The 26,412-nt window shown below is 51.0% G+C and overlaps 11 protein-coding genes across 11 annotated transcripts; 5 read left to right on the top strand and 6 right to left on the bottom strand.

Moving 5' to 3' along the window:
- Positions 1-2,182: 2,182 nt before the first annotated feature.
- On the top strand, positions 2,183-2,932 carry BBA_05675 (uncharacterized protein; the record flags this gene model as incomplete). The annotated part of the gene is made up of 1 exon (XM_008600772.1): positions 2,183-2,932. The coding sequence occupies one exon, from the start codon at positions 2,183-2,185 to the stop codon at positions 2,930-2,932; it is 750 nt and encodes a 249-aa protein (XP_008598994.1).
- Positions 2,933-4,458: 1,526 nt separating this feature from the next.
- BBA_05676 (dolichol-phosphate mannosyltransferase subunit 3) lies at positions 4,459-4,945 on the top strand (the record flags this gene model as incomplete). The annotated part of the gene is made up of 3 exons (XM_008600773.1): positions 4,459-4,506; positions 4,646-4,714; positions 4,784-4,945. The coding sequence occupies 3 exons, from the start codon at positions 4,459-4,461 to the stop codon at positions 4,943-4,945; spliced, it is 279 nt and encodes a 92-aa protein (XP_008598995.1).
- A 403-nt stretch (positions 4,946-5,348) lies between these two features.
- Positions 5,349-7,273, bottom strand: BBA_05677 (uncharacterized protein; the record flags this gene model as incomplete). Its single annotated transcript, XM_008600774.1, has 2 exons — positions 5,349-5,479; positions 5,560-7,273. 2 exons carry the CDS (start codon positions 7,271-7,273, stop codon positions 5,349-5,351), a joined length of 1,845 nt encoding a protein of 614 aa, XP_008598996.1.
- A 474-nt stretch (positions 7,274-7,747) lies between these two features.
- Positions 7,748-11,244, bottom strand: BBA_05678 (nitrogen assimilation transcription factor nirA; the record flags this gene model as incomplete). The annotated part of the gene is made up of 6 exons (XM_008600775.1): positions 7,748-8,375; positions 8,469-8,549; positions 8,936-10,068; positions 10,138-10,330; positions 10,967-11,121; positions 11,185-11,244. 6 exons carry the CDS (start codon positions 11,242-11,244, stop codon positions 7,748-7,750), a joined length of 2,250 nt encoding a protein of 749 aa, XP_008598997.1.
- A 1,014-nt stretch (positions 11,245-12,258) lies between these two features.
- BBA_05679 (HHE domain-containing protein) lies at positions 12,259-12,899 on the bottom strand (the record flags this gene model as incomplete). Its single annotated transcript, XM_008600776.1, has 2 exons — positions 12,259-12,609; positions 12,663-12,899. 2 exons carry the CDS (start codon positions 12,897-12,899, stop codon positions 12,259-12,261), a joined length of 588 nt encoding a protein of 195 aa, XP_008598998.1.
- A 1,767-nt stretch (positions 12,900-14,666) lies between these two features.
- Positions 14,667-15,007, top strand: BBA_05680 (uncharacterized protein; the record flags this gene model as incomplete). Its single annotated transcript, XM_008600777.1, has 2 exons — positions 14,667-14,859; positions 14,916-15,007. 2 exons carry the CDS (start codon positions 14,667-14,669, stop codon positions 15,005-15,007), a joined length of 285 nt encoding a protein of 94 aa, XP_008598999.1.
- A 727-nt stretch (positions 15,008-15,734) lies between these two features.
- On the top strand, positions 15,735-16,637 carry BBA_05681 (oxidoreductase-like protein; the record flags this gene model as incomplete). Its single annotated transcript, XM_008600778.1, has 1 exon — positions 15,735-16,637. One exon carries the CDS (start codon positions 15,735-15,737, stop codon positions 16,635-16,637), a length of 903 nt encoding a protein of 300 aa, XP_008599000.1.
- Positions 16,638-17,645: 1,008 nt separating this feature from the next.
- On the bottom strand, positions 17,646-18,390 carry BBA_05682 (hypoxanthine guanine phosphoribosyltransferase; the record flags this gene model as incomplete). The annotated part of the gene is made up of 2 exons (XM_008600779.1): positions 17,646-18,230; positions 18,358-18,390. 2 exons carry the CDS (start codon positions 18,388-18,390, stop codon positions 17,646-17,648), a joined length of 618 nt encoding a protein of 205 aa, XP_008599001.1.
- Positions 18,391-19,093: 703 nt separating this feature from the next.
- On the bottom strand, positions 19,094-21,068 carry BBA_05683 (uncharacterized protein; the record flags this gene model as incomplete). Its single annotated transcript, XM_008600780.1, has 4 exons — positions 19,094-19,687; positions 19,739-20,113; positions 20,152-20,873; positions 20,948-21,068. 4 exons carry the CDS (start codon positions 21,066-21,068, stop codon positions 19,094-19,096), a joined length of 1,812 nt encoding a protein of 603 aa, XP_008599002.1.
- Positions 21,069-22,799: 1,731 nt separating this feature from the next.
- Positions 22,800-23,777, top strand: BBA_05684 (uncharacterized protein; the record flags this gene model as incomplete). The annotated part of the gene is made up of 1 exon (XM_008600781.1): positions 22,800-23,777. One exon carries the CDS (start codon positions 22,800-22,802, stop codon positions 23,775-23,777), a length of 978 nt encoding a protein of 325 aa, XP_008599003.1.
- Positions 23,778-24,247: 470 nt separating this feature from the next.
- On the bottom strand, positions 24,248-25,902 carry BBA_05685 (Cytochrome P450 CYP584D4; the record flags this gene model as incomplete). Its single annotated transcript, XM_008600782.1, has 3 exons — positions 24,248-24,402; positions 24,480-24,743; positions 24,831-25,902. The coding sequence occupies 3 exons, from the start codon at positions 25,900-25,902 to the stop codon at positions 24,248-24,250; spliced, it is 1,491 nt and encodes a 496-aa protein (XP_008599004.1).
- Between the last annotated feature and the right edge of the window lie 510 nt (positions 25,903-26,412).

Here is a 26,412-nt window from a genome sequence, read left to right on the forward strand (position 1 = left end):
TCTGTGTGTTGTATTAGTGTGTGTGTGTGTGTGTGTGTGTGTGTGTGTGTGTGTACGGGAGTCGAGAGGTGTGCGCTGGTCCGACTCGCTGACAGCCAATAATGGAGTAACTAGAACCATGTTTCAGTGCCTGATGAGCCGTCACTCATTGGGCAGCTATTTCCGGCTGACCTGACGCCCAGGGCTAGCAGCCCCCTTGTCCACCCGTCTCGTCTCGTCTTCCCCAATAAGAACGGCACGACAGTCTATAATTAATGCAGTTGAGAAGCGAATCAAAAAGCACATGCAAAAGCGACTGGTCAAAGTGCGACGGTAGTGCAGACCCGAGAGCCAAACCACTATTCGCCTAGTGTTGTTGTTGTAGCATCACATGATGGCGCAGTATCAGCACAGAGGCTTGGATGTTCACGCGGTGACGACGAATTAGTGCAAATCAGCGGCAACTCCCGCCCGCCTACGCAGCTCACTGATACTCTAATTATTACTGGTGCCTGGCCGGGACGAGGGGATAGCGGGCGGGTGGTTTTCCAACTGGTTACAGTTTTCTTCAGTAATAAGTTGGCAAATCTCCGTCCTACTTCTAATTAATAGTTATAAATATAAAAGCACAGCTATTACCTCGTTCCATCTTCTACCTCATCTTCATCCACAGAGAACCGCCTTCTACTCGACCTGCCGGCTCGCCTCGACCAGTCTTGAAGCGACATCGGCTGCATTTTCCCTTGCCTGCAAGCCACAGACCTCATTCTTGGCCCGTTACTGGACCAGCTTTGACAGCGCATGACCACCGCGCAGACTTGTGACTTGGTACTTGCGAGACAACGGATTTCGCATGCAGGCGAGAGCCATTTTGGGTGCCCAACGAACACTCGAAGCGGCTTGCACACACGCTTGATCAGCACCCAGGACCTTGGCCCAGCTAGCCTGCACTCTACTGGTTGGCGGTGGTTGGCCGACTCGAACCCACCCCCCCCTCCCCTTCGCTGGCGCTGGGGAATTGCGCCACGAGCTGTTCATTCTGCATATTGAGAATGAGGGGAAAGAGGTTCAACGAGGGCAAAGCCAAATATCAGAGCACAGAGACATGCAGCCGAAGCCATCCCAACTCTTTTCACGCACGTTTTAAAGACCCCCAGCACGTGCCCAGGTCCTCCACGCACAACCCGCAGCAAGTCATCACTTTTGAAACATCACTATCAGTAGTTATTCGGACATTGCTCGTCATCTAGCTATTGCTCACTGGGCTAATAGCGACTTTTTATTGCGTTTCCCCCCCGTCAACACAAGAGCAACTCAATTCATCTACATCTCAAGAACCCAACTGCTTCATCCTTGGAGCCTTTGAGCAAACCGTCGCCTCCCATCGCTTATTAGCGATTCTATCGTCTTGCTTCGTCAGCTCATCTTTTTCAACATACCGCCATTCTCCGTTGGATGTGGACGCAGAGCTACTGCATCCATCCCCGGTCCAAGACCCAGCCAACACCCTCCATATTCCCCTCCCGCCGGAAAGCCAGCCCAAAAAACTAGCTGTTCCGGCTAGTTTAGTATTTTGAGTCTTTTCCGTCTCCACGCAGTGCGCATCTGCAGCAAACCTTACCCACTCGAGGCAACAACTTTGAAGTTCCCCTCTGTGAGCCTCTCACCGCCGACTTACAGAGGTCCACAACTCACCCCCGTCCCAACACCACCCCTGGTCTATCCGTGGTTGATCCCAGCAAGGCACAAAAAAATACATTCTGTTATTGTTTCAATAATAAACATAACAGCAGACGCCCGCCTGCCCTTGTCATCTTGGTTTATTTATGATAGCCAGCATTTACCCTACTGATATTCCCCTGGATACACGTCACCCCCGTCAACGATCCTGGAACCTCGGGTGTACAGACCGCCAAAACTGCCTTTGCATACTCTTATTACCCGTCATCTCGCTTCGGCATCATACGGTCATTGGATACGACATTACTCCCCTGGACTCGAAATTATTATAGTACTAGGTGTGATTTCAACCCTCATTATATATACACCACCTGTGTCCCTCCCCTTCACCTGGTCGGCACTTCATCTCCTTCTTTCCTTCTTCCTTGACCCCGCCCACTCGTACCACGCTGCGCCGCAAAAAAAGGAAACAAAAGCTTGATACGTCGTCTCCGTCATAACTATTACAAACTGTGCACCGACCATGGATCGTCAGCATTGCGCCAGCCCGGCCCTGTCGGACACCACATACTACAGCTTCAACGATATCGAGCTTGTCGAACCGCCAGAGCCCACCAACGAGACAAACTGCTACGCACAGCGGCGGCTACAGCACAAACAAGACTTTGACCCGTTTGAGGCTTCCAAGATGCAGCGACAAGACTCTGGCTACGAGTCCTACGAGCCGCCCTCGCCACGGACGTCCATGTCCAACAGCAGCCGGCCGTCTGGCACTGTGACGCGGCGCAACTCGTCGGCTTCTAGTCCGCGTGTACGATCATCCAGACCGTCTACGCGGCGGTCAGCACGCTCCTACAATACGTATTCGAGCGGTAGCCAAGCACCCTACAGGATCCGATCATACGCGCAGTCGCAGCCGGTAGGCTACGTGCAGTTTCCGACGCCTGATCTCGTGGAGCTGGCCGAGCCCAGCCCCCCCTCAGAGGCCGCGACGGTGGCCCAGCCGCCTCAAACGACGCATTACTGGACCAGCGACAGCACCCGTCGTCTAGAGTACGCCGCCATTGATGCGGCCGGGCGAGGGGTCACGGGCTGGATGCGCAAGCACTTGGTTCCAGACTGCCTGGTGCCGGACCAAAAGCACCTGTCGTTTGACGACGATACTGGTAGCGTCCGCAGGTATCGCTTGCACCTGGAAGATGACCTTGGAGAGAAGCACCGTCACGACGCGCAGGCAACACGCCGCAGGACCTGGCGTTTCTGGCGCGAGTAGCCGATGGCAGCCTGGCGCTTTTTTCTTTTTTTTGGGCAAAGGGTCCCGGTCAATTTCTTCTTTTTCTGGGGAGCTCATATTTTTTATGCAAATTTTTAATGATTTTTCTTTTGCATTTCTTTTGTTGTTGTTCATCTCACATTTCAACAGCGGTGAGCATATTCGGCGTTTTATACCCTTTGGCATTTGCACAGCAGCATCGCCAAGTACCATCACAGAGAATGGAAGCATTTTGCAAATTGGGCCCAAACTACATTATAAAGAAATTGGATACGACTTGAACGGAATTCTGAAATATGCATCGACCTGCATATTGCATGGTAGAGAGCATACGAAAATTATTATTATTATTACATACAATACAAACACACATTTAAACCCGAACGAGCGTAATCGCTCAACATTTCTGTAAAATTCCTCGGATTATCTTTTATAGTTTTGTAACAGGACAAGTCCTCGATCTCACCCTGCATATGCAGAGAGCCCATTGGGCTACCCTCCACGGCAACGGAAAGTGTCATTATGCATATCCTACAGACAGGGTATATATCTAAACTGCGCTGTCTGTCTATGAGCCATCGGATAGCAATCGCTGTTCGTGATCGCGAAAACACCTCACCAAAATTAACTATATTTCGAGAGTGAGCGGGGAAGGATCATGGCATTTTATGGTTTAGAGGAACGTGTACCCGTTCAACAGGCTTTCGTCCCGATCAACGGAGGCTGACTGGGAAGCGCGCACCGGAGCCAAGTCCGGTTTGCCCCACTTTCGCGGCCCCGGCAAAGGGACTTCCCCTAGCAGTTCTAGAAGCTTGGCATGGCGAGGGGTTCGTGATCACGTCGACGTCTAGAATCCGGCATCGGCAAGTCTCATTCGACTCATCAAAGGAGAAGTTCTCAGTTTACCCCCCGGACGATGGGGCACCTGGCAAAGGGTTAACCGACTACTTTGCGATTCAAATTGGCCCTCGGTAGACAACACAAAGTTGCATGGCTTCGCTTCGCATTGTCAGATTTACGATAGCGGCTGATTGATTATATGTTTCATCTGCTTTACATTTTAAACTGTGTCTCTGGGCAGAATACTTCACAGTTAATCTATATGGCCAATTCTGTTGGAGTAGTAGCTAAGCTGCTCCGACAGGAGGAGAGATGGCAGTCCGCCTGCTCGGTGCATCGCTGTAGAAAACGCTCAAATCTCGGGCCAATTTTTTTTTTCTGATAAAGTGCAGAAAAATAGAGATGAGTTTCAAGATCATCATTAATCAATTCCGCATGCATTGTGTATCTCGTATACAACATGTCCTGCAACCACAGTCCAAGATCCAGAAATGCTGACATAATAATGCACCCCCTTGCCGAGATAGTTGGCATCAACACGCGCTAGAGCCTCCTTACACGTCTCCCCCACGAGAGCTCAGATCCTTCCGTCACCAAACCTTTAATCAACCAATTCTTCTCTTAATATCTTCATTCTTCTTCAGAACCAACTACAGTCTTTCCTTACCTCTAGCTTTCGCCCAACAATGACACGTGCACAGCAGACCATTTCCTTTGGCCTCTTGGTCTCTTCCGTACGTCTTTTTTTGTGTCGCGACCACTCGTTCGAGCAGTTTCCGCGCACGACCCCCCCCCCCCCCTCCCCTCTCCTGCGCAAAACTCGATCCCTCGCTCTGCCATGCTGGCAATTGTGCTAACGTCTTGGATAAACAGCTCTATCTCGCCCTCTACCTCCAGCTGATTCCTCTCCCGGCTCTGATCCAGGAGCAGATTGTCCCCGTCGTAAGCTTTCTAAAACCATTCGACTCCCCGCGCCGGGACCAGTACCTATGCTAAGACCAAGACACACAGCTTCCCTTCTGGGCTCTCGTCTCCTTTGGGGCGCTCCTCCTCTTCCGTCTCGGCCTCGGCGTCTTCACCTTTAACGATGTGCCCGAAGCGCACAAGGAGCTGATGCAGGAGATTGACCAGGCCAAGGTTGACCTCCGCAAGCTCGGCGTCGACGTCGACTAAAACACACACACACTACTATTCTTGACGGAGATTAGTTCCTACGCACTATCGAAAATGAAGAACGACCCTAAAATGCGCACTGCGCAGAGTCGATAACGAAAGTGATGGAAGAGACAAACAGAAGCATGTGGGAGAGGATCCAAGCAAATCATAATAAAGGCTAGTCACATGGCACCTAATGACGAAACTACGCGAGACCGGTGATAAAGGATCGTTTTGCTGCAAAAACAACTGGCTGCGGTTTACCAGATTTACTCTTGAATCAATACTTTGGGGTTTTGCTTGTTGCCCGGATATCAAGAATGAAAAAAAAAAAAGGTGAAAAAGCCCAAACAGATGTATATGCGCCCGTCGCTCCTGTCATATTCTCATGTGTGCATGCATCCCATTATCAACATCTTATTCAAACATTGGCGTCGACCAGTAGGGCTGCGACCTTGCGTGCAGCGACATCTATATCCTCGCCACGCTGCACCAAATCTCGAAATAGGCCTCCCAGCTTGCCCAAGCTGCCACGGCGATCGGCTCGTCTCCCTGTAATAAGACCAAAAAACGTCAGCACCATTGTCACGCGAGACTATGTGCGCAAAAAAAAAAAAAGAAACAAGACTTACACTTTCCCGGCACGCCTTCTAGAATCGCGAGCTTACTTTCCGCCTCGCCCGTCCAGTCAAAGCCAATCTTCCACTCAAGCCGTACATGAGCATGGTCCCTCTGACTTTCCCCCGCTTCAATCGGCATGTCGTACGCCTGCTTGCCCATCAAGTACCTCAGATCGGCGCCCCTGAGCACGATTCGCTCCCGCTCCGGCGGCGGCGCCGCCACCTTTTCGCCGCTCTGCTCGGCTTGTCGACGCATCGCCGCCGCTGCCTGCGCCGGCCCGCCCTTGGCGAGCACCTCTGCGTCGAGGCGCGCCCACGTCTCTGCGCGCTCGACGGCGGCGCGCCGCCACTCGGCCATGGCCCAAAAGAGCACGCCCACGTTGCGCTGCATGCTCCTGTTGCAGGGGCCCTCGCAGATGGTGTCGACAAAGGGCTGCAGCTCGGCGGCGGCGGCGGGCTCGAGCGACAGGACGCGGAGCTCGAGGATGGCGAGCGTCACGGGGTTAACAATGAGCTCGACGCGCGCTTGAAACAGACGCTCTCTGTCGCGCAGCGTAAGAAGACGCCGTTGGCGGAACGGGTGCTCCCGCGTGGCGGGCAGCGCGGCGATGCTGGATGTCACGTCAAAGGGGCTAAACACCTTTAGATAGCCGAGTTCTTCCTCGGCCGACATCTCGATGGGGTGGTGCGACGCAATGTCTTTGCTGTCGTCCTTGTCCGGCACCAGCGTGGCCACCGGTCTGCTAAAGGGCAGGAGACCGATGGGATTGAGTGCCGCCAGCATGAGCTGCTGCGACTGCGGCTGCAGCGTCAGAGGATCCGCAGGAATCAGCGACCGCCGCAAGAGGTCCAGAATCTTATCCTTGTTCCCTGACGCAGCGTAGCGTCCCGTATTTTGCGTGCTGAGCAGCCGCGCATTCTCCTGCGTCGCCATCTCCAGGTCCCTCTGCAGCTGCGCAAGCTCCTCGCGCAGCGCGTTCCGCTCCTTTACCTTGTCCGGGTCCTGCATCGACACGTTTCGCGCCGGGTCGGGATGTTCTGTATCGCGTGGTCGTTCATCGGTGCTGTCTGCGGCGGGTGGGTTCGGGCGACGCTGCAGCGCCTGAGGCGTCGGCACTGGCTGTGGCCGCTCCTCTTCGCCGGGCCGCATCGGTGGCTGCTTGAGGGGCGAGGATTTTTGCTTTGCCCTTGTTAGCCAACGCGATGGGCTGCCGTGTATGCCCCTGGACGGTGAAGATGTGACAGGGTCTGGTCTGGCGGGGGGTAGCTCTGGCTCGGCTTGCGGCGGGGCGGCAGCCGTGCCAGCAGCTGGCTCGGGACGACCTGTCCTGGGCACAGATTTAGCGGTCGGCTTTTCTGTCGTCCTTGTTCGTGTTGTTTCGGCTCGTGATGCTGTGCTCGTTCTCGTGGGCAGGGCTGGCGGCGGTTGTTCCTGTCCCGGCGGTGCTAAAATCCCCCCACGGGCTAGCCGACGGCGTGGTGGTGTTTGCTGTTCGCTGGCAGTGGCTGTTTGCTCCGCAGTCTGCGCGGCGGAGGTCTCTGCCGCAGCTGGAGCTTCTTCGCGCTCTACAATCTCTGGATTCTGGCGCATTGTGCTGGCTCTGGTCGGCGACTCATTCGACGGGCGGCGGCGTCGCGACCGCGGTGTTGCGCGGTCTTCTCGGCTGGGGCTCGACACGTCTGCGGCGCCGCTGGTCCGTCGCCGTTTTGATGATCGCTCATCCATTATAGCGGATAAACGAGGATGGCGCTTGTGTTCAAGATGTTGTCTTGTTCCTCTTCATGTCCGCTCAAATTTGTCGATATCACGTCCTGATGAAAAGTATCAACGGTCTTGAAGATCGGTCGCGTAACCGTGATGGCGCCAAACAAAAGAGTGGATACCTACTCGCAGCCAAAAAAGGCAAGTCTGAATTTCGCCTGTGATGACATGGAGCAAATGCGAGCAAATGAAATATTGTTGAAGATGATGACTGCTCATGTTTGAATGTTATTTGTAGCCTATAAGAACAACATTTATTCATAATCATCATTAGCCAGCTAATGCAGGCTGTTGCCACCCGCAATCATGGCCAACTTGTCTCCCACCACCAGCTCGGGGCCTACAGCCACTGTAGGCATCTTCTGTCGCACACGCCTTTCGAGCTTTTCTTCATACTATATGACCCAAATAATTTATCAACTCGGTGCCCATATGTCTTTATATCTTTATAAAACCGCGCTCGGCCAAGTTTGTCTCCCTGAGAAATGCTGAAGATCCTTGCACAGGAACAGGCTGTAAAATGAGGGTTTCCATCATGATGATTGCTTCTTTTATCTGCTGTGATTCCTCCTCCGACACCTGCCTCATTTCATCTCCAATTACAAAGCTACGCGCCAGTTTATCATCCGCGAACAGAGTTTGTCTGCCGAAATAAGGCTCCACGAGCCTGTCGTAAGTGTCAGGAGTGATGACCGGCAGTGGTCCGATGCTCGTGTGAACGTTCCATTTCACAGCAAGACATCGCAGAATGTTGGCTGCTTGCTCAGCGAAATGATGGCACGAGGCGATTTCCTCGAGGCTGTCCATACCCAGCTTTACGTCGTCGGCGATGCCCTGATCGACTTTTGTGCCGCTGCCGTTAGAATCTGGACCGGCGCTTAAAATTCCGATAATAAGCAAAGTAATGGAAGAAGTGAGTATAAAGTGCGGCAGAAAGGTCGGTGTCCTCCTGAGCGTGTAAAGCTGCGCATAGCACTTTAGCAGAGTGTGGATTGAACTTGCAGACTGTAGGCAAACATCCTTTGGAACAATTTCAGATCCCGCGATGCGTAGGCGGATGAATGGCCTGAATAACAGGAGTATGCTGAAGTGATACTGCATGCTACATCTGCGTTATTATACCGCTTCAGGGTTTGGTCATGGTTTGGCTTCGACTCACTGGGAAAACAGGACGGCCGGAGTGAAGTTGTAGCCCAATCTTAAAGCGGTGGGCACATTGTCAAACCAGGTAGCAAAGTTTCTGTATATATCCAGTAGGCGCTTTGCGGTAACTGGCTCTTCAGGTGAGTGGAATAGGTAGAGTATTTGATGAGTCAACTCGCTTAGTTCGGCATAACACTTGAATACCGAACGTACATGAGATGGCTGTCCATGAAAGCAATTCGGCGGAGTGCCTGGAACAAGTCAGCGCAGAAATAGAATAATGCCACAAAATGGTGTCTAGAGCTAACCCGAATCGGTGTATGGAAGCCAGAGGGAGTCTTCAATGTTTGGCAATGTGGGTGGTTTAGGTGGTTTGATGAGACTGCTTGAGAAGCACGGTAATGAACAAGTCTCGATAGACCATGACCTGTGGCGCAAGCTCTTGTTAGATGGTTTCGGACGTTTTGCCGAGATTACACTCACTGGTCTAGTGAGAATGCTCCCCAGTAGGTGGCACTCAGAACGGTAAATTCGTCGGTTACTCCGGCGTCTTGCGGGTTCTCAACTATATTATGCAAACCCATCTCGATTGCGATTCGCATGCTTTGTCCTGCATAGGCTATACTGTCTGTAGTGCGACCACAGCTAGCCTCTCGGATCGACAGGATTCCAAGAGTCTGAATCATTAGCAAAGAGTGGTAGTCCGTCTCACGGCGCAGGAGCTCGAGTGACTCGTCGAAAAAGTGCTGGCCAGAGGTCCGTGGATCATCCGGGTCGGCTCGAGTTTTGGGAAATGTTGAGAAGCGGCATCCAAGGGCAAGTAACGCGTTGACAAGCATCGGAGAACAATATCTCGGCCTCCCTTGGCTGAAGTCACGGAGGAACTGCTCTTTGCTTAGCGAGGCAAATGTGGGATATTCCCAGCAAAAGTATAAACCCAGAATGTGTTTTACTAGTTCGATATCATTGGTGACTGTGGTCCAAGTTTCGGTACTTTGCTTGATCAGTGACTCTTGCAAGGAGGAGACGGCTTCACTGAGTTCAGGATGTTCGCCCGGGCTTCCGATGATGTGATTGGTCTGCCGTATCTCGGACCAGTTTGCGACACGGGATCTTGCTGGCTCTGGAAGGCCATCGGGATATCGTGATGACTCATCAAGTAGAAAACTCCTTTCATGATGCGCTTGGCTAGGAGTCGAAAAGTTTGGCTGTAAGTTCGGTTTGAGAGTTGAGTCGGCACGATCCCCCACTCCAAGGCCGTCATGTATATTTGCTGTACTGCTCGGCAAGAGCTGACTAGAATGAGTGTTGCCGTAGCCAATGGCTCCATTAGCCGAGGCGTCGTAATATTGTTGCTGATGCGGTTGCTGTTCTGTGCGCTTGAGCCAACCTGCAATGCTGTCGAGAGGGTGCAGGGCCTGCAAACGCGCCAGGACCTCGTCTTGAACCCTGGGCTGATTGAGGCCAGCCAAGACGAGATCAATCTTTCTTTGCTGTTCTTGCAAGGAATCGAGCTCCCTTCGAAGTTCACCTTTCGATTGTCGTACCGGAGCTTCATAAATACAAGTGCCTCGGTTTCGAGCTTTGCATCGACCACAAGGCTGGTTTCCGTCGCACTAAGCACATTGTTGGCATTTTGCAGCACACAAGGTGAAGATATAATGTAATTCAAAGACGTTCCATACCTTGGCACGCTTTCGGCGGCACTCGTTGCATGCATTGATTGTGACGGTACCTTGTAGGCGGCTTCGTCTAGACTGTTGACTGCTGGCTGGCGGCGTGGCTTCCTCTGAAGGTCCTGATTCGTAGCCTTCAGTCCTCTGCGCTGACGGCGCGCTGCTATCTGTATCCTCTCGGCTTTCCATTCGTACTTCTATACTGTAAAATCGGTCAAGTACATTTAGGTAGAGAGACTGGCTTTTTTTTTTTTTTTTTTTACCGACGTCAAGCGGTTAAATGTATGTCAAAAGATCTGCATGGGCTTTTGTTGCGTCATGGTGACGGTGTCAATCGCGAGAACCTCGCTGCTTCGTAGCCATTAGGCTTACTCAGATCGCACATGAGCAGAAAAAGTAGATCAGGAATAATAGATGAGATGTATTAGATCAGGAATAATAGTGCTTTACGAAGTATATCTTGCTAATCATGAGATTGGTCGACTGGGCAGGTGGGAATGGCTGATACCTAGCCGTACCTGACGCAGCCACCACGAGCGAGCCGTGTCGCATAGCGAAAACCGGTTCCAAGCAAAAAAAAAATTAAAAAAAAATATTATTCTACTGGGAATCACAACGTGTAAGCTTCAGCGCTCTCGGTAATGTATTCGTATATTCGTCGGCGCGATACGGAGCGCTGGCAGTTGTACCTTCCTTTTTCGTCTTGCTACTATGTCTTCCTAATATGTCTTACTACCCATTGATGATTTCTCTGTCTGCAGGATGATTCTCATCCAATTGCCCACCCATATAGTCATTCCGTACCAAGCTGATCATCCCAGTTTGTATCTAGTCTGACCCTCGTCCAGGTCCGCGTTTCGAAGGCACCTCTTGGCCCATGGCACTGGTGCCTCGTGTGTCGTGGATTTTGGGCCGAGATTCTTTTGGTCCGCTACCACTCTCTCCAGTCGCCACAGTTGTTCTTCGATTTATCGCAGGGGTCGAATTCGCGTACTATGTCTCGTAATCGTCATTAATATTGTTTAAATGCGAGGGCGTCAAGGTGTTTAGATGTACCTTCATGGTGTAAAGTCCGGCCCCAATAGCGCCAGCTCCGACGACAGCAAACATTGCCATCTTTTCTTTAGATGCGTTATACATGCTACCGGTTCGATTCAACATTTCAGCTCGTATCACTAAAATGAGCCGGCTGAGCGATTATGGCTGGTTCTCAGTTCCGAGGGCGGCGGTTGCGTTCCCAGCCTATATAGCATGCGGATCTGCGGTTGACTGCACCATGACGCAATAGAAGTCATGACAGCTTAGAGTTGGCATGACACGCACTTGAAAACAACTGATCCAAAGCTATTGCACGGTTTCCGAGTTTTCTAGGACTGACGCAATTGATTGTCAGAAATGTATTTTCGGTACTTGCCGCGGAGATGGTCTACAGCTAGACCAGCCTTTCGTGTTGTTGATGGACAGAAAACCCGGCCGTCGTGAACTTTGCCTACTGTCAGCTTCATCACAGCTACGCACTGTATTAAGCTAAAGAAATATATAAAAGATAGAAATTTATAGGTACTTTATTTAGGGCAAAGAAATAGTAGTTTAGTATACTTGACATCGCTACAAATTTGAATCGATAGCTAATTGCTTTGGTAACAGGCACTTCACCTAAGAGGTCATCGCTACTCAGGACCGCTCGTTTCTTTTTCGTCCCCGACGTGGTCGTGCACTATTTCTGTATTGCATAAACTGAGAAAAGCTTTACTGTAAAAGGTGCACAATCCGGTATGCCTACGAGTAGCAACAAACAGCTCTGATTGTCGTTGAATTCCGGGCGCTCGATGCAACCTTCCACATCCGCCGCAACAGCCACTAGTTTGTGACGATCATTCCATTTCTAGAAAGAGTCAGATGTTGATACTGGACGATCCTAGCTTATAAGATCAGCAGCTTGATTAATTCTGCTGAAGGCGACAAGATAGTGACTAGTCTTAGGTGCTGATTTGATCAAAGTGCAGTCTCAAGTAGCAACGGTAATTGTTCATCTCTATCGACTAGGAGTAGCAATAGGCTCTTAAAAGCGATACATCTACCCTCTGGTTATTTAAACTCTCTGGTTACTTGAACCACTGCCAAAACCGACTATTTTGTGGATGGGTTAGGCGAAATAGTCTGATCAGGAAACTTTCTGAAAATGTCGGCAATGTGGTCGATTGGCGCTGTCAAAAGACCCATGACGGTTTCAAACGGCGGCTTCTCGCCAGCGCTTGGGTGACTGCGCGACGGAACAAATGCCTTTGTACGACCAAAAGAAGTGGCCATTGAGTTGGACTCGCCATGAGCTTGCTGAAGCTTCTCCTCGAGCGCTGGCAAATCGCGCTCTTCCTCCTCCTTGATGTGTTCATCAAGCGTCGACCAAATCTTCTTCAACTGAGGAATGTATTCCTTGTCCGAGGATGACATGTTTTGAAACACCTTGAGCATTTCCTTGACCTATAGGATAATTAGCGCCGTTGTTGTTGCTGCCCAAATTGGTTGCAACTAACCTGGTGGTGTTCCTCGCGGTCCTCATCCGCCATCTTTTTGCCACGATCGCCAAGATACTTCTCAAGTGCGGGATAGACAACGAGTTCCTCGCCGACCGAGTGGCGAGCTAACTCCCAAGTGAACTGGTTACCGTATCGCTGCTGATGGTCATGATTGTTGGGGTTGTTAATGACCTCATCGTAGTATTCCTTGAGTTCGCGATGATCCTTGACGATGGCGCTCGAGATTGTAGACATGGCTGCCGTCTGAAACCTCTTGGTAGTATTCTGAATTGATGTATTATAAAGTAATTTCAAGGTAGAGCTTCTACCAGCGTTTTGTAACAAATTCATATTAAAGATGAAGCCAGAACTCTGACATGGAAGCTTGTAGCCTTGATTTTATACGTTTTGGGTGTTTGTCTTGACGAGACTTCTTTTTATTCCGTCCAATTATATTCCACGGATTTATAATATCATATCTACGTATTTGATCCTTGAAACACGGCTCACATGCGGAAGAGCCACTGTTGTGGTCACACCTCCCGGCTGGGGATCATTACGTCGTCATGGTTGACGCACCATTGGTGTGGGAGTCTGCATCAGCGCGGATGAAGTGGTCCGAAGAAATACACCAACGATGTAAGCTAATAATGTTTGCAAGTACTTCTGTAACAAGACAAATTGTTGGCTGATCATCGCCGACTTGTGTTGTAAATCGCTTCCAAGAAGTGGCGAAGAATACAATGGTTGCAGGCTTTGATGCTTCAAAGGCGGCTTAGGTGACTATTTGCGCGCTTGGGCATAGGATTACCCTCTTGCCAGCTTACAGGTTTTTTTTTTTTGGTCATAGGTCCATTCGAGAGCCGATTCTTATTCTCTGCAATTTCTAGCTCCCGAATCATGTTGCCAGTATCACGTCGGCGAGTGTCTTTCCATGGTGTAAGCCATACTCACCATGTTAGCGTCTTAGTAGCCATGAAGCTGCCCATGGCGGCATTGTCCGCTGCACAACTGTTGGGTACCAGGACGCAAGCTTACGACGCTGTCTTTTTCAATTAATTGCTCTCGGCTGAGGATGTTTTGTAGTATTGGATAGGCCTCGCTGATTTCTTCTCCAGCCTTTACACACAAGACCCGTGTCGCCAGAGCTGTCCTATGCGGCCCTCTCTCTACTGTCACTCGTCACCAAAAAAGCTGTAAAACAGAAAACGAAAGGAAGAGTAAAAGAACTGGCGTCAGACTAGTCATGGAGCATATTTCATGCCGAGTTAGCAATTCGCTCGGTACGTAACCGTAATTAGCCAGGCGTAAGCCGCAGCATAACTCCAGTTTTGATGGCCATCACTGTAACGTGCTGAATCATACGTAAAATCTTCTCATAGCTCAAGTCTTATTCTTTGAGAACATAAGTAGGTCTTTTTTTTAAATTGAACACTGCTCCTCGTACTTGGAGACGCTGTTTGCCTTGAGTCATGGTATACATTTGGATCACAGATTGCCAGTGGAGTGCAGTCAGTAGATGAAGGACCCTTGAAAGTACCTCTTACAGAAATGCCTGTTGCTAGAGTCATCGGCTATTCGAAGATCGCAAAACATCGGTCTATGTCTCGAATTAATTCGTTATAAATCTTATATTTTCCGGAAAAGTTTCCTATCATTACCTAGCTGATTCTAGTGCGTAGCTGTGATTGAGAAGACTGTGCTATTATTCCATGCCCGCCTTGTTTTATTCCCCGGCCTACTTTTGAAAACATTCTTTTGTTTGACCAGCTTCCGCCAAATAGAATGAGCAAGGCTGAGTTGGGCACTGATCGCCAAGTCGTTGCATAGCTCCTACGCAATCATACTGCATCATCTTGTACTTGAACTTCAGGCGGATCAAGGCACATCGCAGGCCGATGTCACAGAAGACTTGCTACAAATATGGACGGACTTTTCTTATGCCCCGAGAGAACTTGTCAGTACAGACAGTTCCCACCCACCGCTTCCAGAATACACTGCGATCACAGTTCAAGAGTCAAAATGTCAAAAAACCCCTTTGCGCAAATCGATCCCAAGCTCACAGACGAGCCAGAGTCTTACGTGCCCGATGACCAAGTCCAGGACAACTCCTCCTACGTGACGCGCGCAAAGGAGCCGGTGCCGGTGCAGGGAGACGATGCTGCTGTCGAGGACCCTGTCAGCGAGTCCAAGGCCAACAGTCGCGCGCAGTTGGGTGAGTCGCGCGCTCAACAAATTGGCCACGGATAACTGCAGCTAACGTCCGAGTAGAGCGGGATGAAAACGAGGCTATTGATGAATCTAACATGGTCAAAGGTAGGACTCGAGGAGCCAAGCCAAGAACGGGCAGCTACAAGGAATGAGGCTCCAAGTTTACATTGTATGAGCAGCCACTAGGCTTTTGACAACCACACGCATGTGAGCTCGTGCCTGGACTATTCAATGGCACGAATTTGTGCATCGTATTGTACCTTTCACTGCTGTGACTTTTCGTATATTGCCTCTATGATGGGAATCATCAGAGCGCATGGTCTGTCAATGACGGCCGACCGACACAAATGTCGACATGACTTGACAATGTCGCTACATACCTAGTAGCGGGGTTATTAGTAGCAATGCAATTCGAGTATATGAGGAGGTTGTCAAAGTGAGAATACAGGCGCAGGTTTTTGTACATGGTGTAAACTTATAGCAGACTTGGTTAGGGCGGCTTATCACGGGGCCCATGTACGGGATCTACTACAAACGGGATCTGGTATTGATGAAATTGTTCATCTTTCCGCTCGAATTCCTGAAACTTTTTTCTTCTCGTTGAAAGAATAAAACTCTAATTCTTTCTGCAATGTGTTTTTCCCACCTGTAACACGGCCATCTTGGTGGGAAAGCCCCCCCCCCCCACGTGCAAGGCCGAGCTAGCTCTCCAGGCCGTTTGACCCTCGCTCCACCAGCCCGACCTGCGCTCTGCTCTGACATCATCCCGAACACAGCCGAACATCGGTCAAGCCATCTTTTTTTCTTCCATTGTCTTTTCCCCCTTGACCGCGCAAAAAGCACTACAGCTTTGCGACCTGTGATTCTACCCCATTCGACATGTCGGCGCCGTCGAGATTGGCGCCAAGAGTGTGCCGTTTTTGCCGCACCTCGCCCACGTCCTGGCGAGCCCTCTCCTCCTCCTCCTCCGCCTCGGCAGCAAAAACGACAACGACGACGACGACGACGACGTTGCCGCCCACCAACCGCACCCCAAAGCCCGATTGGCCACAACGTCAACCACGCGGTGAATACTACGACATTCTTTTGCGCGATCCCACCCCTTACGATACTACCACCACCACCACCACAACCACCACAGCCAAAGCCTCGAAGCCTCTTGGCTCTTCCTCTGCCCCGTCACCGCCGTCGTCGCCGCCGCCGGCCAAGACGTACGACACCATTTCCTCGCGCACCGCCTACTCCAACTCCAACGACACCGATACCGCCACCACAGCCGCCGAGCGCGCCCGCGTCATATTCGGCTCGCGCCTGCTAGGCCCCGCCGAGCGCGCCGACCGCGCTGCCGGGCGCGCGGCGCAGTCCACGACGATTGCAGGCGTGCGCGTGCCCCCGCGGCCCGAGGAGCCGGATAATTGCTGCATGAGCGGATGCGTCAACTGCGTGTGGGACCTCTACCGCGAGGACATGGAGGAGTGGACGCTGGCGTCCAGCGAGGCCAGGAGGCGCCTCGCGGAGAGCGCGGCGGCGACGGCGGCTGCGACAGCGGCAGCGGCAGCGAATGCGAGTGGTGCGGCCGGTGCGGCCGGTGCGGGTTTGGGCGGCGGGGGAGGAGGATCTGAGAAGAATCGGGCGACGGGCGCGGTGGGAGATGCCACGATTGCAAAGGACATGTGGACGGATGATGTTTTCCAAAACGTTCCGGTGGGGATCCGCGAGTTTATGAAGCAGGAAAAGAGGCTCAAGGAGAAGCACCGGCGTGAAGGGACAGCCGGAGGGTAAATATACGACAAACCGGTGTTGTATATATGTTTTTTTTTTCACGATGCATCTACAAGAGCATTAGACTGGGGCGTTTCTGGGCAGCAAAGACTGTCTTTTATACATTGCCAGACGAGAGAGAGAGATGAAGCATCATCGCTTCTACCAACACAGCGAAACGTTTTTGGCCGACAGAGCCATGTCCCGCTGCATATTTTATTAGACTAGACATACATACATGGAATATAGAGACTCTATGATTCATACTCGTCATGTCTATCAAGGTGGACGCCTCCCTGTGTGGAGGCTGACAAGCAAGCAGCGTCGAAGCAGTTCACTTTTCACTTTATTCCTTATCTTCTTTGGTCGTCCACGCCTCGCCGACAGAACTCGGGCATTTCGCTTCACTGGTCCGGTGCGTTCGCGTGTCATGGCTCCGCCGTGGCACCCATGCCCGGACGCTGTAGTTCGGCGCTGCCATCGCCGAACGTGCAGCCCCCGTCATACGTGATGGAAACAGACAACGTTGCCGAAGACGCACAACACGTCTACACCATGCACCCTGTTACAGGATCTTCCTGATCCGTCAGTATCAATATCCCTGTCTTGTGCGATGCTGCCTTCTGCTTCTGAGTGGTGGTCGGAAGCGAAGGATGTGCACAGGCACGTCATCCTTTCGATGTCATTTTAGGACGGGTATCAACATGCATCGCCATGAGTGGGTTGAGCACGACCTGGAACCGAGAGAGAACCGGGCATGGAAGCTCCGGCAACTATATTGCATGCTATTTGAAGCGAAGAGGAAGAGACCAGAGTGAGAAAATGTGTGAAACAGATAGATTGCTCAGTAATTTATGCCTTCCAAGGAACAGCTCCTGATTGAACTCATTTTGATTTTTTTTCTTCATGTCATGGGTATCGCGGATCTTATTGTCCGTACCGTCGGTTGTCTAATGGATATCATTGGCAGTTTTTTTGTAGGCCCAGGACAGTGGGAATGTCAAAGGATCGAGAGTCGAGAACACACATCTACTTGCGACTAGAATTGGCGTTTTCGTCGTGCTCCTCAATGTTGATGGCCTCCCAGGGGTAGTTGATCCAGACGTCGGGGACGGTGCGAGCGGCGTGGTAGCGGTCGGGCACCATGTCGTGGGGCAGTGTGCCCTTTTTAGGCTTGTCCTTGTTGTGGAGGACAAAGATGCTGAATTCCGTCTTGGGCTGGGCATCGCCGTCGGGCATCTTCTTGCGGGCCTCCTCGACGTCCTTTTCGAGCTCCTTGACGGCGTACTCGAGCGTGGTGCGCGTGTCGTCGACCTCGTCGACAATGAGGATACGCTTGCCGACCAGGTTCTGCATGTGACCGAGAGAAGTGAGGTCGAGCCACTGCGTGCGCGTCACCTTTGTGCCGGGCGTCTCGACTTCGGTGTCCTCGCCGAGCTGCTCGTACAAGGAGAGTCCAATGGCCTGAATGGGGATGTTGGGTGAGCCAGGCTGCTTGAGGAATGAACGCAGAATGCGCGCGGGAATGTAGCCGCCGCCGCCAATGGCAATCATGAGCTGCGGCTGGAAGTCGGCGAGCAGGCGCACGGCAGACTCCTTGCACAGGTTGTGCACCTGCAGAAAAGTGAATTAGCATGTGAAGGGCAGTCAAGTCTAACGGGGCGCGGCAAGCGTATTGCGGGACAATTCCGCGGGTGAGTTTGACTGGGCCGTCTTGGAAAAAGGGAAAAAGTACACTTACATCGTTGTAGGTGACGTAAAGCTTTTCAACCATTGTGAATTATTGTATGGTGACTGAGGCGTCACTGGCGGGGTAGACGACCGCTGGAGGGGTACGAAGATGATGGGAGGAGAAGCCGGTAGTATCAAAAGTAGGAGATGACCGAGGTCTCCGAGATTGAGAGAATAGCTTCTGACGGGGGCAATACGGGAGCAAGATGCCCAAGAGAGGAGAAGAAGAAGAGAAAAGAAAGAGAGAAAAATAGTGAAGCTGCCGGCCCGCGAGAATTTTCTCATCAAAACTTTTTTTTTTTCGCGCCCACCACGACCGAGTGCCCCCCCGCGCTGCACCAAAATAGGCAGTCTTGGCCCCTCCAGAAGGCAGGGAGGCCCGGCACACTCCACTCTCACTGCAAGGAGCGCCTTGTCTTGCCACCAGAACTTTTCACTGGTCGCCTGAATTGTTATCGTATCCTTGTCCTTTGTCGAGTACTGTTATAGTTACCAGAATTAGCAGCTTCATCCACGTGGAGGCTACGACGCTTCAGGATACTATAGCGTTGCGTGTGCCGGCGGTCAGATGCCTCCTCCAACTGTTTTAATTGTTCGCGGCACGAGCCGGCACATGTAATTGAAGAGAAATCAATTTCAAGGTCGGGTATAAATTTTCTGTGAGCGATCAAATACATATGCAAGGTAAATTCTGATAATCTCCTGCCGACAGCATAACTAATGCACGTCTGCTGCACGCCTGCGTCTCATCTGCATCCCGCCCGCCCTGGTGTAAAGGATATCCGGGACTCTTCGCTAGTGAACCACCACTCGAGCCTGCTAGGAAATTTGCAGCACGTCCATCCCTCCTCTGAATGATCATGATTCGCATCGGTATTGCATTCAATCTTGACGCTGTCCCGTTCCACGCGCGTGCCCTGCCGCAAATATTTGATCTTCTTGTAACAGAAGCACGCTGGCTGTTCGTACACTCGTACCGCGTCGACGCCAATGCGACACTGGCCTAGTGCCCTCTCCCCGCCATTTTGGTATCCAACAACAACGCCTCGGCAAATGCCCAGTGCCTTGTCGTGGTAAACTTCAATATCCTTGACCTTGTCAAGTTCTGCGTAGGAAAAGTAGGCATGCTCGAATGGCGGTGACAAGTTCATCGGGTTTTGAAAAAATACCTCCTCCTCCTCCTCGCCTTCCTGATCACGAGGCGCTGTCCCCAACGGATAAACAGCGCCCATTCGGGATATGCCATGTATCAGCGTGGTTGCGTCGTCTTCCATCCACAAATCCTTGCCATAGTGCATATAAGGCCCCAATACGACTTCTCCCGAAATACTCGTGTGCAGCTGTAAAAATCAGACTCTGTTGTTGCGTTTCGTCCCGTCATTAGTACTTACAAGCAGGCTGCCTGCAAACTGAGGCAGGCTCGCTCCGGGTGGCAGCAACGGAGTTCGAAACCCGAATTTGTCGATCCCACCCCGGATGGGCACGAATATCCAAGCCACCCATTTCTTCTTGACGGGATTGAGTCGCTGGAAGCACGAATAGGCCGACGGCGCCTGCACCGTGTGCGCATGCATTGCCGCGATTGTGCCGGATGAGATGAAGAAGGTGATTCCAAACGAGATTTTCGTTTCAATGGTGCCTAAGCGCGGGCATACGGGCTGTACCTCGGGTGAAAATTCGTGATCTGGTGCAACTGGTGGACCTGGTGTATCCCAAGATCTCAACGATCGCATTCCTTTGGGCGGGTAAAGTCGGCCAAGTCCAAACTGTAACAGTTAAAACAAGTTAGCGTCGGGTGTTTTACAGATTGCCCTTGAAGAATTTTGACCTTGAAAGAAATCGGTATTCCCCCCAGTCGCTCCACGCTATCCACAACGTAGGCATATGTCTCACTTCGCATCGAGCTCTTCGCCGGGATGTCTGGCAGCCGCTCAATTTCTCGCAAACCGTACGAGTCTATTGTGAGGCGATAGAAGCCGCCGGCATCAGAAGTTGCCATCTTTGGTACAGTGCCTCGCTTCCAGGATTCTACTCGCAATAGCGTAGTCATTGATGCTGTGGCATTATCGGCTTCGATCATAAGCTTACGAGTAAACTCCTTGGCCAGCACATGGCGCCAAAAGACGCTGTTCCCAAGATTCTCACATATCAGCAACAGCAATTCATTCGGAAGCATGTTCAGAGACATACGCCATGTCGCAGCGGCGCAGGTCATGGCGAGGTTTGCCGCATCTTGGTCCAAAATGGTCAGCGGGAGAGGCCAAAACCCACGCCAAGGATAACGGGCGTGCGCTGCATGCCACAAGTTGTACGCCGTAATGTGTTTATGATCGGCTGTTTGCTGAAGAAAGATCTGGAAGCAATCCCGATGCACCGTGACGCTTTCGAGCTCGGCAGCGCACTTAGTGCATTTCGGTAGCTGACAAAAGGTCCAGGGCGTGCCGGGCTTCTGGTTGCAATAGATGGCTATAGGAAATGTCGAGGCATCAATGACTCGGCAGGTGGTGCTGAAGCGATCTCCAAGCACTACCAGGGAAGGTAATTTGTTGCTGTCAGCTTTGACGGAAGCTGGGCATGCACTTCCGCGAGGCTTGACTTACAGGCCATCATGGGCTCGCCGACCTCGAAGTAGCACCCGCATAAGGAGCATTCTGGGTGTATTCGAACATGGCGGTGTCCTTCGTGCTTGTCGGGCTGTGGTCCTGATCGCGTGATGCTCATGGTGACAAGCGTTGCCAGCAAGCGCGACGCAAGGGCGGACTGAGGGAAGAAGACCGGAGAAGCAGAGGTTATGGTGATGGTGATGATGTCAAACGGCGGAATTCGCGCTCTGGTGAGGCTGCTGATGGAGGAAGCGGCATTACAGTGGTTTTCGGTACGTCGTGACACTTTCTTTAGTGGCTTTGGTGCGTCCAATCCACTGTAATATGACTGGGACACTGGGTCGCAACTTTTTGCCACTCCAGATGATATCGTGTCGATAAAGTTTGGTTGCTTTCATTTAAGTAGAAATGCTTTCTTCCTTGACCTTAATCCTTTACATTTCTTTTCATTTTTTGCTAAAATTTTTTTTCCCTCACTGGCTCATCAAATGTGATTATGAGGCCGAGTCACTGTAGCTGAGCCCGGCTTATATGGATAGTCCACCATAGCTTGCTCACCGATAGCCGACATTTACCGTTTAAATCTTGAGTATTTCTAACGATCCTCTGTATTATGCGTTACACGTGCTATATCTTGCGGTTTCTACTGTTGTTATCAAACGGTCTTCTACTTTTGTCATCAGAGGCAAGTTGGCCGACTGCGCCCTGGTCAGTTGTGCACTTGCCAAGGATCAGGCACTTTCATAAAGGAGCAACTAAAGAACTTTAAAAAAGCTCAATCTCCTTCTGTGACTGGAAAGGCCTGCCAGTCTCATTTAGAAAGTCGGATCTCACAGCCCTTGCGTAAGGTCACTCGCGATCCAGTTGCCGGCCGTTCAACCCACCGCAGATTCGTGGTTATACCCGCCTCGGCAAACAGCCGAATGCATACAAAGAACCCCAGAATGTATCAACCCCTATAGTACAGGCCGCACAACTTCACTGAATTATCAGTATATCCTAAGTCCTAGTTCGACTGTTGCAATCATAATGAGCAATACTCATGAAGCCTTGTCTATGGTAGCCCTTGCCTTTTTAGGTGCCGCGTGTAGGCTGGTGCGTTCACAGGCTAAATAACGGAGCGCTATTATTTAAATTAAGTTCTAATCACAGTCGACATGTCGAAATATGTTGTCGGTCCTTGCATTAAGTGCAGTGTGTTGTGTATAGCTATGTTGTCTGTACTCGCACTGTGACTATCGTATGCACTGTGGTATTGAGCGACCACTATATGGTGACAACGCCGCCGGCACTCGTAGGTAAAGCTTTTCGAGATGGAGAGTAAAGCCACTGGAACGCCTCGTGAGTTAAACCGAGTCAGCAGCGAATTTATTGTGGCTGTCAATCAAATTTATACGCCACGAGCCACCTCAAAACTTACTATAGCTGTCGACCAACCCCTTCAACCACAAGCCTGCAAGCAAAGGGCAGACAATCTCTGATTTAACCCTTTAAAACCCTTTAAATATAATGATTTTGATTTTTCAACTTTGCTGTGGCTGCCTTGAGCAAAGCCCTGCGCAGACTGCTGTCCAAATTGAGGCCTGTGGGGAGAAGAGAAGCTTTGGAGGCTGCGATATGTCTGAACTCAACCATTCTCTGTTTCGTATCAGGCTTTTAATATTAACTATAAAAGGACCAAGATCCCTCAGAGTTGACAGTGATCAAATTTCAAACCCGTGTCTCATCCTCTCTCGTTCACAACCTCCACCTTGTCAGCATTGCTCTATCTGGCAGAATCTCGACCTTTGAGACTTCAAGTTGAACAACTTTTCGTAAATCGGAAACCATCAGTCAAGTCCCATCGACAATGTCTGCCTATTTTATCTACCCGCGCAACATTACGCCGGCATATATCATGACCAATCCAGAAAACTGCATCGAGGACTTTAGCCCTGAAGCGTTTCCCATGCGTAGACCAAGAAACTACACAGAACACCACATCAATCACGAAGATGATATCCAGATTCTCACGGAGATTCGACATGACCTACAACGATTTGGTCACTTTAGTCACCGCATCAAGGGCAATCTTAGCCACCTTTTCATCGCGTACATGGTTTTGGTCCGCAACTCTCTCAACAAGATTCAGGTCTGGCACCAAACCGAGCTCGCCGCCATTGACGAGACCATGGCTGCCATGCATGCAGAAATTGATGCCTCCCACTCCTGCCACATGTCACTCGCCTATTTCAGGGCCAAGATGGACGTCCGAAGCACCAGGCGGGGCCTCCTCCAAGGCACCGCAGAGCTTCTCAAGGACCGCAGGGAGCAGCTCATCAATGCCCAGGACATGATGTACCGCCAGCTCATCATAAACGCCTACCTCACCAGCGAACTGAGCTGGAACGGCAACAGATATTGCGTCGACGGTGTCCGCCAAGGGCGCTTCATTTCGAGAGACCCCATCCTGCCACAACACCTAACAAGAAATGCCGACGAGACCAAAGACGGGTACTACGAGCTTCGGCTCAAATGGGTCCCTAGCCCCGGCGCCACCAAATACCCGGCGCAGCTCTGCATTCATCGCGTCAGGGACGAACGATTCGCCCTGCAAGAGGTTGTATGGGGAGACTTGGCCAACTATGAAGATTGCTTGGACCGCGAAACCATCACAGTCTTTGCCCACATCTGCTGCAACTGGGTCGCACACGATCAGGGCATGGATCGCTTCGATAAAGAACGCGCCGAAATAGATGAAGCGAGATATAAAAGATCGCTTCCTCCTTGGAAAAGACTCACCTATAAAGCTGGTGACTACCAAAAGACTCTGGCGGCCTCTACCTAGGCTTCGTCGAGTCGAGCTATCAACAACTAGGGTATCTTACCCAAAACACCATGCAAGACCTCTGTACAAATATTTCCTTTGTCTTTTCTTTTGTTTGTTTTCTTGGGTATGATTTTTCAGATTCATTGGCGCAGTTTCTACTTTTGTCAGACGGGCTTCATAACAAGATCGCTGTGCGAGGCTGTGCGAGGCTCCACGAAACAGTGAGGAATCAAGGTTTCCCGATCACTGTAGGAACTGTTTGGTTATACATGGTCCAAGACTTATCTTTTCTGGAGGATATGTTATGTTTTTTTTTTCTTTTTTTTTTTTTTGGATAGAAGTGAGATGGCATTGATAAGTGGCTGCATTATGGACTGTACTATAAACATCTTTGTTCGCAGCGTTTGCTTCCATAAAAAGACGATAAAAAAATTCTCCACATAACAGAACATTCTGCTTGCAATATCTTGACTCATCAAAGACAGTATTCATGCCCATTTCATCCTGACCTTGACTCCGTGCTTGCATGTCGTCGCGAGGGCAAAGAGCTCTTCCCAGTCGCGGCTTTCCTGCGAGGCCATGGTCTGGAAAGTCTGCACCATGCGCGCCACCAGGTATTGAGATTCCAAAAGCGCCATCTGTTCTGTGTTCCTCGTTAGCTCATTTATTCTAAACCCTTTTGGCCCCCCCTCCCCCTTTTCTCATCTATTCAGTACTCACGGCCGAGGCAGATGCGCGGGCCACCATTGAACGGGAGGTATCCCCAGCCCGGACGCAGACCAGCCCATCTCCCAGGACGAAACTTGGTCGCATCGGCGCCAAAGACAGCCTCGTCTCTATGCAGCGCAAAAACATTGTATACAATCAGCGTGCCCTTTCTGACCAGTAGAGGCTCGCTCCCATCCTTGCCGCCCCCGACGGGCAACGTCGTGTCTCGTGTGGCTTCCCGTGCATTGGTGGGTATGACGGGATGGAGGCGCAGTGCTACGTGCCTTGTCAGCGCATGTTCTTTGTCCGTTGGCGCGATCTTCCCATCTGGTTTTTCGCCCCTGTGTGGTTGCACAAACTTACACTCTTGAACGCACCAGCAAAGGTACTTCATCTGCTTCAGCTGGTCTGGTAAAGGTGGCGCATCGCCACAAACGGACAGCACTTCCTGTCTTAGAGTCTTGTACATTTCAGGCTCTTTTGCCAGCATGAAGAACAGGTTGCAGAGCAGACTGGCCGTGGTGTCGCGGCTTGCTACCAATAGGTGCAGCATTTGGTCTCGTAGCATCTTGCGGTCCGGAGTGACCTCTGCAAGCTTGGTGAGCACGTTGTCCTCTTTTGCCTCTTTTGAATCGGCGCTCCGTAGCGCTTCATCAATAAAGCCATCCATGTACTTGAAGACACGCCGCTTGGCCTTTTCAGCAGCCCGGTTGTAGCGGAAAATTTGAAGTGGACCAAGACACATCTTCTTGATGACCTCTTCCGAGCATGTAGTGTAGTCTTCAAAGAACTGCCACTCTTTGTCGTGTGACCTTGTCTCGTCCAACATGTGGGAGGACTTTGATGTCAGAAATTGGCTGGCAAAGTCCATGGTGAGCGCGAAAAACAGCGGCTGCAAATCCACTGCCTCTTCGTTCCGCGGGACATGGCGCAGAAAACTTTGGAAATGGTCTTCCAGCATTGCTGTAATGGCAGACTTGTCTCTTTTGGCAAAGGACGGTCGCAGTAGCGACCTCGCGTGTGACCATGACGCACCATTGACACTGAAGATTCCGGTTCCCAGCAGTGTAGAGATGGCATCACGGCGCAGCTTCGGGAGTTCAAAGTCATTGAATGATGTTGCAAGTATGTGCTTGATATTTTGACTGTCGCTGGTAAAGATGGTTTGCCAGAAACAGCTCTTCATAGTGTAGGTTGAGCCAAACTGCTTGAACAGTCTGCAGGTGGAGGCGAGATAGTTCTCGTCGCTTTTCCTGAAGATGATGTTGTAGATGAAATCAAGGCCGAATATTTTATCCTTGACTGGACCAGCAGGACACGCTGTCTGGCATGGCTTGCCTCGTCTTGCGCTCAAGTATCGTAACAGCAGTGTGTAAAGAAACTCAACAAGAGCAGGCACGACGAGCAGTATAGATGCGACTATGGCGAGCTGCATTTTGTTATGAATAAAAAGTTGAAATTAACATATATGTATTAAAGATTGTTTGAAGAGTGAATTTACAAGTTCTGAACTGTGCTTTCCTGCGCCTAATATATAAGACTCCCTTGCTGTTCACCACTTGCTTTTTGATCGCCTCTGTCTCTGGCCGGAGCTTGAGCCAATAAAGGCCCCTGGACACTACATCATAAGTTTGAAAATATAGACCCTATATTGCGTCTTGTTCACCGTGACAGAATCTCAGAAATGTGACGGACGAATCAATCGACCTTGACCAAGCCAATACAGCCCTCGACAGGCCTTGGCTGCTGCATGTATTACCCATAAGATGGAGTAAGACGCACCTCAATCAATGCGGTTATTTACATCTGTCACGTTCTACAGACTGGTACTCCGATACCAGCAGCTTGGGTCGTTTCCGATGATGCAGGTGTAGAGCGCTTGTGGCATGCTCAAGTTGAGATCCGCTGTCTTCATTTGTAGTCAAGTGCCAACAGCAAGCCTGGT

The sequence above is a fragment of the Beauveria bassiana genome (genome assembly GCF_000280675.1).
Source record: "Beauveria bassiana ARSEF 2860 unplaced genomic scaffold BBA_S00015, whole genome shotgun sequence".
NCBI classification, from domain to species: domain Eukaryota; kingdom Fungi; phylum Ascomycota; class Sordariomycetes; order Hypocreales; family Cordycipitaceae; genus Beauveria; species Beauveria bassiana.